Genomic DNA, 14297 nt, shown 5'->3' with positions numbered 1-14297 from the left:
AACAATGGTCAGTGTGTTGAATACACTGATCTATGTAAACAAGTGTGTGTGATGAGGTTTAACAGCTTGCAGCAGAGCAGAAGTCTGAAGCAAAAAAAACAACTCCAAAAAACAGTGTTACGAACTCATATATTGATAAACGGCAGATCTGCCTGACCAGAGGCAAAACTACAATAGTACCTCAAGGATCATTTACGTTCCTGTTCCAAATCTCTGTCTTTGGGTGAAAATTCAGCCTGCCAAGTCATTCATCGTTTTGCACGTTAAAGGGACCACACTACTCTTAAAAAGTGAATTTAATCGCAAAGTATTCAATTAATTACTTTAGCTTAGGACCCAGGCCAAAACTATCTGGTAGACGTTTTGAATCAGCCTTTCATTTTATTTCATTAAGAGCGACGCATCCCTCCGAACACTGTTTCTATTTAGGAGATAAGTGCTGTGCAAAGGTGACGTTTTTGCATTAGGCCGGATTCAGTCATTTGGATTCATCAAGCGCACAGGCAACAGATGAATGCAAAGTAGACGAGGGACATTTGACATGTTACTGACAATGATGAGAATTACTCATTGTGGAGTATACCTGTTTGTGGAGCTGAATGGATAATTAGGCCACAAAAAGCCACCAAAACAAGTTTAGACATCAATACATCTAAATCAGACGCTTGAAACATCAAGGACACTTTTGGTCATTTAAAACTCCCCAATTGTCCTCTTGACACAGTTTCCACAAGAAAAGTTTTGACTCTTTTGATGAACCAAATTTCAAACTTAAAAGCTGATATGTTGCTGCATATCTGCAGAATGACATGGGCGTATTGGTATGCCTCAACTATTACATGCAGCACTCAAAGTCTTCACCGGGTCACATTTGGCACGGAATGATCTCTTGAGGGAAAAAAAACAAACTTGTTGCATTCATTTTACATTCACAGTGTGTGGCTGCTGCACCCCCTATGGATATACTTAAGCAGATTTAAACCAGAGAACAGGACAAGCCAAAAACATATAACTCCAAGGACTCCAACAGTGCAGCACAAATTAGATGAAGTTCTGTCTCCGGGGAGCGAAATCTCTAAGAGTTCTTCTCCAAGTGCTCCACAGTATACGCCTTTAAATATTAACCCGTTAAGATGCTTACAAATCAGCTGTTAACGGCATTAATACAGCGAGTGTGTGATTATAAAGTATGAAAAATATGCCTAACGTCGATTCCATAATCTGTTTGAGAGATATCTGGCATCATTTTCTGAGCTCCTTAATGCCGGATTACTTCCAGACATCCTGCCTCAAAACAGCACAACACGAGGCAACAATGGCAAAGTGATATTAAGCTGAAGTTGGTGGATAATCACTTTGAATCTTTAAGCCATAAAAAGTACGCTCATAACCAAATCTTACTGAGGCACTGAAATCATATCTAATTTGATCTGCGATTTATCCCGCAACAAAAGTTTCAAGGCTGAGCTTTTCAAAAAAAAAAAAGCCTCCCGCATGACTCCAAGCCTATTGATCACTATGCATTGTGATTTACGATGATGTATTATTCAAAGGCAGCCCTTAGGCCATGCTGTTGCAGCACCTGACTCCGTGACACCGGCTCAAATCCGCACTTCCTCGAATGCGACTTGTGCAGCCGGGACCGGATGCCCGCTAGCATCTTTATTGCTGCGATCCATTCTCATATTGGATGCTTGTGGCGCCCGTTCATCAGCACATAAATCTGCAGCCATAAACACCTTAATGAAGACTCTATCGTTGTCACTCGAGTCGCAGCGAGGGCTGGGCAGGCAGCCGTGTGTGGTGTATTACGTTATCTATAGGAAGGAGGCAGGCAGAAAAGGAAGCTTTAATGATGGAGGCGATGATCTGTCAAGCTTTTAGTAGAATTTATTGCCCTCGGGGCCTCGTCAAACCAAGGTGCACTGACGCATAACAAGTACCGGGGAATCAAAGATGAAGGCGATGGGTTGCAGGTATACGTGCGATCAAATCCAACTTTGCTTTGTTTTATTTTGTTGTCTATGAATTTGCGAGGTAAATTTAATATTCCACGGGATGCTCCGGCTATGCCTCAGTGGGTGCTCGGTTTGGATTTAGTACAGCTGTTTGTCATTAAGCTCATTTTTGAAAAAAAAAAAAGAAAGAAAGAAAAAAGGGAGCATGAAGGATTGTTGTACACAGCTGCGACAAGCTTTATGTTGTTACTCCTGGTGTATTAGTTTCATAGAGACATAACGACACATTGGAGCCACCTGGGGGAGGAGCTTCAATTGGGGCTGGTGGCGAAATCTCCCTTTTTAATGTTATTAACTATGGTTCTATATGATTGCGTAAAGTTAATAATAATAATAATAATAATAATAAAATTGTATGTGTTTATATTAAAAGTCAATCATAATTGCTAATTAAAAGTTAAACATGAGGAACGATGAATCAGTCAAAAGGTTAAAAAAGCAGCATACCAAGAGTTACACAAAATATAGCATCATTCAAGCAATAGACAAAATTAGAGGTGAACTCATCGTTTGCGGTGAATAAAAGTTTTAAACTGTGCGAGTTGAAGTGGCACCAGTCCACCAAATACCTGAAAATGGCGCGCCAAATAGTTTATCCTCAGTGAAAAGGAAGTCATTGTAACATAATATAACAAATAGACGGTATTTCACATATAGGGCTTTATGAGGTTCCTTCAACTTGTCTTTTAATTGTACAGGACAGAGTGGCAAGAGTGTGTGTGGGGGGGGGGCACTGTGCTACATCACAATGCTATAATAGTGTTGTTATTTGAGGCCACGTTGGATTCTGTTGAACTTTTTATCTGCACTGAAGAAAGAGATGTAACTACAGAGACATGTCCAACATAAAATTAATGTCGACAGTGGGAAAATGAAGAAATGTGATGACTGTATTCATTTAGCCAACAAAAACAACATGAATAAATAAATGCACGTCCTGAACTGTCGAAAAAGTTTATTTTCACTTTCGCCGTCTGAATATTAAAAAAGTTAAACTTCTTGGTATCCCCGGTGCCTCCGTGGTGCAACTGGACAGTCTGAAATATTCACATCCGTTCAGTGGATACTTGCGGACATGCTGGAGGAAACCTCAGGACTGAGAATAGATCCCCAGCTCACCCGTGTCTTTCTCTATGAAATAGTAGTTTGAGTTGGATTTGCACAGACAGGATGCCGTCTGTCTCGGTGTGTGTGTGTGTGTGTGTGTGTGTGTGTGAATAAAGATGAGAGAGACAGTAAACTCTGATGATGCTAACAAGTGAATTGTCTTTTGCGAGACATGTCTACCCCCTTTGGGCATCCTACCGAGATGTTGTATCACAGATTGTTATCCCCCCCCCCTGCATACAAGAGCAGTGGAGATGAGATGGTGGGGGTTCAGTGCTGCTACTGATTGGGAATTAAATTTAAGAATGAAAACTAAAAACGGTCTCATTGGTCACCCAAACTAGTTTGAATACATCTGAGAAGTTTAAAAAAAAAAAAAAAAAAAAATTTAAAACAACACTCGCCACATATGAAACACAGCTTGGACTGAATATGACATCTGTTTTACTCACTGTTTCTCCACGCTGACCAGGATGTCCAGGAAGCCCATCCTTTCCAGACGGCCCCTGTTAGTCAGGATAAAAAAAACAGGTTAAGTCACCACTATCATGACAGTCGTATCTGAATGAAAGCATCCAACTGTGTCAATGAAACATTAGCTTTACTAGAAATTAGCCTTTGTAATTGGAGCTGAAGCTCTATAAGCACACTATACAGTCTAAATAGTCAGAGAATAAATAACCACAGTTAAAGTACAAGAGCACTAATGAAAAAATAACAGGTTCTTTTTTTTTCTTTTTTTGGGGGGCGCAAGGCACAGAATCGCTGGCTGAGGGCGAAGAGCCAGCTATGAATCTAACCAGAATCAATAGGTGGAAATTACCACTTGTCTGCTGCCGAGACTGGGGAGTGAGAAAATGGGTTCTGCTTCAATAACAGTTAGACTAATGATCTCCGCACAAAATTAGGGATATTGCTATGTATTACTGCACCCCATGAATTCCTCAAATTGAATCAATTGTGACTCATAATGTTTGCAAACTGGGCTAATTTGCTGTTGAGACAGACGGGGAAGGGAAAGAGGCAGGAGTTTAGACGCAGAACTTCACAAAGTCGGCTGGAAGCTGTTTAGTCTGAGAGTGGATGGCTTTACCCTGAGCTGTCAAATGCTTCTCGAGAGGGGAACTACTTACAGGGGGGCCCTTCGGTCCGGGGAAGCCCACTGGCCCTTGTGGTCCTTGAGGTCCCTGCAATCAACAAACAGGAAGTCAGAGCGATTAATAATAAGAAATGGATATGAATGTGGCTTAGCTTGTAAAAATATATGGAAAATGGAAAAACAAATATATCAATGAATAGAAAAAAAGGTAGAAAATTTAAACCTGACAAACGTCAGGAGAGTGAGTTTTCACGAGCTCACAAGCTCAGTACTACAATTAGCCCTCTTATATTCATCCATTCATCTCCAATGCGACCTCATCTCACCATCGCAGGGCCAACAATGATAAAAAAAAAAACACACTCACACTCACAATTAAGAGCAATTTCAAGGCACCAGTTAACCTGGAATGCATGCAGAGGGAGAATATGCAAACTCCAGAAAGGAGTTTTAAGTCAACAGATAAAATGTATAAACATACATCTAAAAATGTAAAATTGTCAAATAAAGTCGCGAGACAGATTGGAGGCTTCCTCTAATTTTACCATAAATTAATGATTCGCTCAACTTCACAGGCTCTGATCATGATCGTTCCTTTAAAACTGCTTGGTTCTGTAAGATAAACTCATTTAAATTATTTACTAATACTGTCAATATTCCAGGGAACTGGTGATAATCGTAAACACTTTATATGTCACCAAGTCGACTAAGCCAGAGCATCGTAACACCTTCCTGTAGTGAATTACATGCATGTGCTCTAAATATTCTATTTGTGTATTCAATGATGGGCTGAGAGCAACAGAAATATATAGTGGGAGAGAGAAATGAGACACAAGGAGAGAGGGAAGCGTGAACCACATCAGCATGTAATGAATAAGAAATGTGAGATAAATGGAGGGAGTCTGCAGTGAAAGGAGAAACAGGTCAACACAGGAGCCACTTCCAGTGTCATTAATAAAAATGCCCCTATTGATGAGCCGGATGTGTTAGTTTGTTCTGGGGATGATAAAATGAAAGGTTTTATTCTCCAATCAAAATAAACAAGCATTTTTTTTTTCATTTAATGAATCTGGCAACAATTAATTTCCACATTTATATTTTCAATAATCGTTCATTTAGTCTTGTATCCCTGCCAGGAGGGAAACGTTTTCAGTGCTGTTGGTTGGTTTAGTGGTTAACAGGATAACTACACTGCTTCAGGATGGATTTTGATTAAAAAATAAATACAAAATTGGCAGGCTAATATATAATTGGAAAATAAAGAAACAACTTAATTTTTGGCAAGATCTTCAGCATATTTTCTTGTTTGAAATCTTTACTGATCAGATTTAAATCATCATCATCTCCTGGGTATTTTTAGATAAAGTTTTCTGAATTAGCAAACAACTTTATCTCTTCTGTGTGCGCTAACATTACAACTTTGAACCTCAGAATTATACTTCACTGCAGTATACAGGAACATCTGGTGGCTGAAGCAGTATGAGCATTAAAAAAAAAACAGTCGCAAGAGCAAGAATGCAAAGTTTTATCTAATGATTAAGACTTGAAAGTTTCTTTTCTTTATTTTTTTTTTTTAATGAATCGTCTCCAGTGAGTCACAGTATTTGGTGGATTTTAATCGGAGCCTTAACAGACCAGTTTTTAATTTTTGTTTTCATCTGATAAACTTGAATAGCAATTCCACTTCCTGTGGATTCAGCCCAGAGCAAAAATAACATGCAAATCCTAATTAATTGATTACATTTTACCTGCTTCCTTTAAAGCACGATTGTCAAATAAACAATATTTCTTATTTTAAAAATACATTTCCAAATCTAAACTATTAATTGGCAGCTGCAGATAAACTGAATAGAAGCGAAAGCCGAGGAGATAGATTAGATGGTGTTAATTGTACTTTACTTTATACAGAAATAATAAATGCAAGCAGCCCAAACCACTACAGTATTATGAATATGTGTAATTCTTTACTCCCACTTCTGAGTTTAGGTGAATATTAAGCTAAACTGGCTCATATTTTCATCGCCGTTTGTTTTTCACTTTTTCAGGCTGCATTTAATTAAAGCTAATCTTTGACATTTCATTGTCGAAGATTGTTTTTTTTTGTGCACAGCAGAAACTGATTGCACCGCTGGAAACCGAACACGATGTAATGAAAGATATTAAATAAGGTGCCACTGCTGGAAAACCTTTACTTTGCTGGAACTGCAGGGACTCACTGCTGACTTTGTCACCTCGGGCGAAAAAATTCAGTTTTGGACTTTTTTTCTTTTATTGTGTATCTGCTACATACATATCAGAAATGAAATACACTCCACAACAGTGGAACAGAAATCGCAGTGAGAATGGGAGCCGATGATTAAAGCCAGCTCTTCATAATGGTTGTTATTAGCATCTGTTGTCTAGGAACTTACCTAAAAGGTAAAGAACATTTTATGGAAGAAACTGTCTGGGCCCCAAGCTGATTTTCAAAGAGTGTCTATAGAGTCTCAGATGGAATTTTCGGATGGAATTACACACATTCCTTTATGAGAAAACTTGTTTGGATCTTAAAAAGTCAGCAAGAATGTAAGTGTGCTCTTCAATTCCTGCATGGTAAAAAGTGTTTTAATTTAATCGTGAAGACTGGCGTTTTTTTTCTTTTTTACATTAAAGTGGAAGCGATCGTCTTTTTAAGAATTTTTTTAATAAGCATGTATAAAAGCAGCCCCTGGCCGTGTGCTATAGACTTACTCTCTCACCGGGGGGGCCTGGAGGACCATCGTTGCCTGCGGTGCCCTGCAACAAACAGCAACACATCAGTATGCCTACATGGTGTATTTGGCCTGAGCGTGCACGGACACCATTGGTGAGTTTCAGAAACAGTTGTGATGCGTTGTGCTTTGATTCAACAGGGTGAAGTGTTTGTACCTTGGGACCAGGTTTCCCTGTTGGTCCTCTAGCTCCTCGAGCCCCGCGAGGACCCTGAAGAGAGAGACGCAAAACAAAACAAATGAATGCAAGTGTTAACAAAAGCCAGCTACAGTTTGTTGATGATCATAACGGATATGAATTCACCGCTTCGTTGTTAACGAAGCAAATACTGTACATACTGTTGGACCTCTCTGCCCTCTTGGACCAGATTTACCAGCGATGCCCTGTGAGATAAACAAAAAAAACTTTTGTGTTATCATCCGACAACTTCAGTTTTCACAGTATGGGTCAGTCCTCTCTTGCCCGAGGGCTTCTGGGAGTCAAGGGTTGCCTTCTCCTTGTAGGATTTCGTTCCATCATTTACTTTGTATGAGCACGGTAACTTTGCTCAATAAATGATAATATATATATATATATATATATATATATATGTATATATATATAAAAAAAAGCAGCAAGTGCTGTGAAATATCTTCAATATCCTCAATGACTTTCTAGTTTGGAATTTTTTTTGTATCTCATAGAAAAAGAAGTACTTAGTTTTCAACTTTGGCGTGTTCACTTGGCACAAGTAATATAATACACTCCAAAGTGTCCATTAAACGATTGTCATGCATTTAACAAAGGAAATAACTCATTTCAGCCACTTTATAGATTTAAGATCATTTTTAAAAGGATGCTTTTTCCCACATTATCTCCATCAATCAACTGTTCCGTCAAGGTGAATCCAGCTGAATGGGTAAAAAAAAAATAAAAAATTGGCTGCTTCATACGAAACAGTTAAAAAAGAAAAAGATCAAACTGTGCAGGAGCACTTTTTCAAACCTACAAATGAGGAAAGGGGCTCAATGAAAGCGTGATTGTTTCCACATCTTTTGTTCTCGTCCCAACATCGATTTTGCTGCGGGTTTTTTTTTTTTTTTTTTGTGCTAAGCCACCATCGAGAAGCTTTTTTACAAAAGGAATCAATTTCCTTTTGTGGTGGGATATGATGGCACAGTGATTTTCATACACAAACGATATGCATCCTACACGTGTGTGAGCTTTCTTACCCTGGCTCCTTTCTCGCCGTTGGCTCCGGGGAACCCAGGGAAACCGCTCGAGCCCTGTTAATAGAAGAGGGAATTACCATGGAGGGGAATGAGAGGGAGGCTGTGTGGGTCAGCGCATGCATAGTATTAAAGGTTTCATCTTGTGTTTATTTGCACAACTGTGGGGCATCAGTATCAGTACACACATGATGTGAAACTCCATGAATTCAGCCATGGGAGTGGTTTCAACATACTCACCATTGACATGATATTAACACTTTGTTCCTTCATTAGTCTACGATATTGTCTACTTTACTGGCCAATTTCACACATATTTGAAGAAGACACATTGACACAACATTTTGCTAACGGATTACGGTAATGCACAAAATGGCTTGACAGGAAATGAAAGCACACCTTACCTGTTCTGCGGAACCTCACGTTGCATTGAGGGCATTCAATTAGAATGAAATCAATGATTAACCTTTATCTTTGCCAAATGTGAGATTTTTGCATATTTAATACGTGATAATGCAGAGTTGAACTTTCTGTTTCATGAATTTAGAGTGTGATGAAATCAGAAAGAGTTCAACATGAGACCATTAGCGTGACAGGTGTTTGTCGGGTTTCAGTACAAAGATACCGCTCACTTTTTACAGTGAAAACCTCTTGTAGGCTTCTGATAGGCGTGTAAAGACAGATTCCAACAGTTAATAACTCAATATATTATTGTGATAATAGTAAAAACAAAGGGCAACGCATTCAGGCAAACATGACAACTTAACATGTTTTATTATGCTGGAGAGTTCGCAGCCCTGTTTTAATAAGATGTACATGAATTTAAATAAACTAGTGGGAATTTCTAATTATTACATTATTTAGCAGCGTAAAATAAAATGGATCACAATTGATTTGTCTCTTAGATGTTTCAATGGCTCTTAAACACTTGTTGAAAATGGCATAAGCTTACCTTCGGTCCTTGTCTTCCGGGATAACCAGGCAATCCAGGGACACCCAGTTTACCCTGAAAAATATCCCCAAAACACAAGTTAGCAGGGTATCCCAGTTTTCACAAAGCGAGGAGTTTAGAAACAGATCCCTCATGCCTTTTCTCCAGCTGGACCAAGAGGTCCGGATTCTCCTGTGGGACCAGCTCTGCCTTTAGGACCCTCTGGGCCATCCTCTCCACGCGACCCGAGCATGCCCAGCTCCCCCTGTAACCCAAAACATATCAGAATGAGATTGAAAATAATAGAAATGGATAATACGATGGATAGAAACAGATTCTGACCCGGTCTCCTTTGATTCCCATGTCCCCCTTGAAACCCGGGAAGCCATCTTCGCCCTGAAAAGACACAAATAGGAGTGAATTAATCAGACAAAAACATTTGAAAAGTAACTATTGTCAAGTTTTAAACCAGTTGAACCTCCTGACTAAGCTAGAAACTTCTGCCTTCTTTGTTTCATTGTGTGGGTCGCAGGATTGATGCTGCTATCTGCTGGCCAAACAGCAGAATACACATGCAAAGACGTACTTAGTTATTGTCAAACAGGCGTTCAGTATAAAGAGCTTCAATTGATTTTACTGGAGTTTTGCATAAGATGATGATGTAATATACAAGCTTGGAAACCCTCAGGTGGAAAACACTGAAAACAGCATATCTAAAATATGCAGAGTGTTAATTAAAGACTTTAAATGGAGAGTTAATTTCCCATTATTAATAAATAAGCAACATAAATCTGAGGATGGTCAAGTTCACTATTAAATTCTGTTTTTCCATTTTTCCCATCTGGTCTGTCTAGTCTGTCTTATGTCCATGATTTCAACCCCATCTGATGCATAATGCAGGGCTGAGCATGTCTGTTGCCAACAACGCGCTTCACCAAGACCACATACACACGCACACGCACGCACACACACACACACACCTGAAGTAAGGCACATTTTTTATTCATAACAAACACCTTCTCCTCAAGGTTTTGGCTTTTGAATTTCTCACTATAAATAATTCAATATAAGAAATGATATGAATACCTGTCACTGCAGTGAGAACAACACCCCTCACTCAAATAATAGATTTTATATACAGTGGAATAACTGTATTGATCTTCAATAAAAGTCATGCATATTGAGAAAAGAAAAAAAACAACAAAAAAAACCCCCAACAACCTTAGTTTAAATTCTGCACGGCAACAAGAACAGTCCAACACTTCAAAAGTACTCGAGATTGATTGCGGCGGTCTTTGAAACAAAAGCTCGGAGCAAGACGGCTTTACGCTCAACAATGGACTGAGGGTCACTTCATGAAAGTGTCTGTCTCCACTGAAGATGGCTATCGACTGACCTCCACATGGTACATTCAGTCCGCTACACCTCAAAACAGTCGAATAAAAAAAAAAACTAAAAAACTGCAGGTGCAGACCGACAATCTGTGACATGAATGTATTTTCTTTCAAGCTTCTTATTTTTTATTGTTCGCAGAAGCATCCTATAGTCTCCATAACTCCAAACTGCACTAGTTATTGATTTAATGACAAGACAAATGATAAACACATTGTAATGTATTATGAGTTGGAAAATAAATATAAAAAAAAAAATACCTGCATGAATTGTTTCCACAGCCAATTTCTATTTTTACATTGGTTAAATTGTATCAGTGAAGGTGCTTGAGTAAAAGTTCCTTTCTCAAAACTATTTAAGGTTTTTGTCACTTTTGGTCATGTTAAACGGCTCTACTTTCACTTAATGCCTTTCTTACTCGCCTGGATTTATTGTATTTAATCATCTCAATTGCTTAAAGGTATTTAGTTGCTAAAGTATTTCCTTTATTTCCTTGTAAAGCACTGTAAATATTTTGTGTCTGAACAGTACTATAGAAATAGTTTTGCCTTTAAATATAGTAAAGTTTGTTTAAACTTTGCTCACATCGGTATTTACTACCAACCTTTTGCTCCTCTTGTTAACACGACCCATATATTTACTTTTTGAGCCATTCTGGGAGCATTGAGGACCAAATTTAAGTGGTAAATCTATTTTATATTATAGGAATTGTGTACCTTCTCTCCCTTTGACCCCTTCAGACCACGAACACCATCAGCGCCCTGTTAGATGGGAACCACAGATTAAACTTCCAAACTGGTGGTAAAATAATCGAAAATGTTATTGAATTAAATTGGCACGTCAAGCAGGCGTCTTACCTTGACACCGCGGGGACCAGGATAGCCAATAGGACCCTGTGGACCTGAAGGACCCTGGAGAAATATAACCGTGCACGATTACTATCAAACTGATATTCTAGAGGGTCAATATCTCCAATACTCGATACTCCAATACACTCAGAATCTGAACAATGGCACACATCAAAGTCAACAATGGCAGATTGTAGTTTTTGGTGTTTCAGAGAAATCATAATGAATACAATGCAACTCCATAATACTTGTAAAGGTACACAAACTGGATTCAGATTTTCTTGACAAAACTGCTTCTTTCTTCGAGGAACTTCGTCAGTACTTTACTTACGTCAGATTTTAATACTTTCCACTTGTAAAATAAGCGAAATGCACTGACCTGTGCTCCCTTTTCTCCAGCTGGACCCTCTTTACCAGGATGACCCTGCAGGATGCAATGACACAAAGTATAAAAAGTGATTACGGCTAAATAATGTCAACACACTCAAATGATAGAAGAACAGAACAGAAAAAAATTACTTGCCCCATTAATTAATTGCGATTGAAGGTTTTTTTTTTATTTGCTACATAGAAATTGAATTATATAAAATGTTGTTTTTTTTAATATTGCATACGATTGAATGATTTTTTTTCTTCTAAAAATCATACAATCATTTTTTTTTGGTATATTTAATGGCAAAAAGCTCATGTTTGATTCCTGAATTTGCAATGTCATCAAAGTCACGTCTCTTTGTGGTTCAAGCAGATATTTGATTCAGGACAAAATCTGCAGCAAATCTCAGACTGATGAAATACTCAAACACCTTTTCAGATTAAAGTCGAAGAAAATTCAAAGAAAACATGTTAAAGCTTATCAGATAATATTAATTGTATCTGTCTCCATCCTTTGTGCATGATGTACACGTGTCCACGTGTTGATATTTGCAATAAAATGACTAATAAAGGTGACGAGGGCTTGTTGGTGGCCACCGGTTATGTCAGGGTGATGGGACTGATGGACGTGCCTGTTTATGAACTGCCTGCTCCACGCCCTCACACATATGGAACCCTTCAGCTGTGAACACCTGGCTGCACCAATTTGAGCCGCGAGACGGAGGCACAGGGCTGTAAATCACCGAGCTCTGCGGCCTGAGGGCAGCTGAGGGCTGCCTACCTCTTGAACCTACACACCTCTACTTGTGAGGGCAGAGAGGGAGGCATGAGGAGCGACTGCAAGTCTGGAATAGCAAATCTCGCAGGCCTTTTTTTCTTTTACTTCTGCTGATGAAAAATGCCTCGAGAGATTATCGAGCTCTGTTGTATTTCACAGTTCCCACACCACAGGAGCAAATCCGTCACAATACTGCACCTGCATTTCATTTGCCGGATACACTGAGCCTGGATATCTTAGACAGATATACATATTTATAGCCGCGAACAGACTCATATGCATATATTAAAACATTGCGTGGATGCTTGATTTAATTGCAAGTATGAAATGCTTTACAACTTTTACTTCAAGACACTAAATCTATATACCGCAGTTTGAATCCTCACTGGAAAGGCAGTAAAGAAACTGTGTGCTACCTGACTTCAATCACACTTCAGTGAATTATGTAATTTACTTAATGAGGAAATCACAGGTAGACCTTGTGTTGGGAGTAGACAAGTGGTTGTAATATCACCATTTATGCAATGTGCTTCAATTATAGTGATCAGTGAATGTGCGTGTGATGTGTTTGAGGTAATGGATTCAGTGACGTCTATACCTATGTGTATTTCTGTATCTGCTGCGTGTGCCAGTGTGTAATGTGAGTGAGCGACGTGATTCATGTATGAAGGTAACAGTAGCACTTACAGGAGGTCCATCAGCTCCAGGTAGTCCAGACAAGCCTGACCTGCCCTGAGGTCCCTGTACGAGGAAAAGAAAAGGACAAAACAAATCTAATCATTATTATCCGTCACCGTTCACGTATGTTAATTGTGATCTCCAGAAATTCAAAATACAATGGCACGTCTTGTTTAAACAGGTAAATTTCTGTCTGATGGGTTGGGGTGGGAGGGCTTTGTTTTTATGTGTGTTTTATTTTCTATGTGCATGAAAATAATACAATTATTTATCAGTTGAAAAAGTACAAATTTAAAAAAAGAATTGAAACTCTTTAAATTAGCTGTTGTTTTTGTAATTCCCTACACATGTGTGTATTAAATTGAAGAAAAATTCATATGTACTTTAAAAAATATTATTATTAATGTTTTATGAATAAACCATCATCATCATCATCATCATCATCATCATCATGAAAAAAGCAAAAACATACTTTTTCTCCGGGTGGACCAATGGGACCTTGAGGACCAGGAAGACCCTACATGACAGAAGACAGATAGAAATGAGCCTGTTGATATAGCAACAAACATGCTCTCTCACACATCCACACACACACACACACAACACACACACACACACACACACACACACACACACACACACACACACACACACACACACACACACACACGTTTGCGCTTTACATTCCTTTACCAGCTCAACTATTTACAGCGCCAACAAACCAGTTTATCCAGTGTGTGTGTGTGTGTGTGTGTGTGCTGTCAGTGAGCAAACTGGAATTAACATTTAGCATGCTTGCTGAACTGCATATGCACAAATATTTGTTCATGTGTTTCCCTTTTGCTGTTTCAGAGTGTTTATGCGTGCCTGTGTGTGTGTGTGTGTGTGTGCGTGTGCACATGCACATGCGCAGAAGTCACAGGGTAATTTGAGGCAATGAATCTTGATGTTACTGCTTTGCAGACATTCAACTAACAAAAACATGATTACGGTTTAACATTGATCATCAATCAAAAGATTGTTTCCTAAAATCAAAAGCTATCTGTGTGCGTGTCGGGAAATGATTTCTGTCTAATAATTAGACAAAAGAAATACTACAGAAAGCAAATTAATTA

General features: G+C 38.8%; 1 protein-coding gene across 7 annotated transcripts in view; it reads right to left on the bottom strand.

Moving 5' to 3' along the window:
* col11a1a (collagen, type XI, alpha 1a) overlaps nucleotides 1-14297 on the bottom strand; it is an 82001-nt gene that overhangs the window by 35203 nt on the left and 32501 nt on the right. For all 7 annotated transcript variants that reach the window (XM_080515001.1, XM_080515003.1, XM_080515002.1 and 4 more), the window contains 14 exons: nucleotides 13655-13699; nucleotides 13192-13245; nucleotides 11734-11778; nucleotides 11364-11417; nucleotides 11223-11267; nucleotides 9457-9510; nucleotides 9272-9379; nucleotides 9136-9189; nucleotides 8187-8240; nucleotides 7314-7358; nucleotides 7132-7185; nucleotides 6955-6999; nucleotides 4259-4312; nucleotides 3578-3631 (listed from right to left, as the gene is read on the bottom strand). In XM_080515001.1, the coding sequence (XP_080371127.1) occupies nucleotides 3578-3631; nucleotides 4259-4312; nucleotides 6955-6999; nucleotides 7132-7185; nucleotides 7314-7358; nucleotides 8187-8240; nucleotides 9136-9189; nucleotides 9272-9379; nucleotides 9457-9510; nucleotides 11223-11267; nucleotides 11364-11417; nucleotides 11734-11778; nucleotides 13192-13245; nucleotides 13655-13699 (765 nt within the window). The remainder of the gene's footprint in view (nucleotides 1-3577; nucleotides 3632-4258; nucleotides 4313-6954; nucleotides 7000-7131; nucleotides 7186-7313; nucleotides 7359-8186; nucleotides 8241-9135; nucleotides 9190-9271; nucleotides 9380-9456; nucleotides 9511-11222; nucleotides 11268-11363; nucleotides 11418-11733; nucleotides 11779-13191; nucleotides 13246-13654; nucleotides 13700-14297) is intronic.

The sequence above is a fragment of the Blennius ocellaris genome (genome assembly GCF_963422515.1).
Source record: "Blennius ocellaris genome assembly, chromosome: 19".
NCBI lineage: Eukaryota > Metazoa > Chordata > Actinopteri > Blenniiformes > Blenniidae > Blennius > Blennius ocellaris.
Note: the sequence above shows the minus strand (reverse complement) of the source record. Positions and strands in the feature narration are given on the sequence as shown.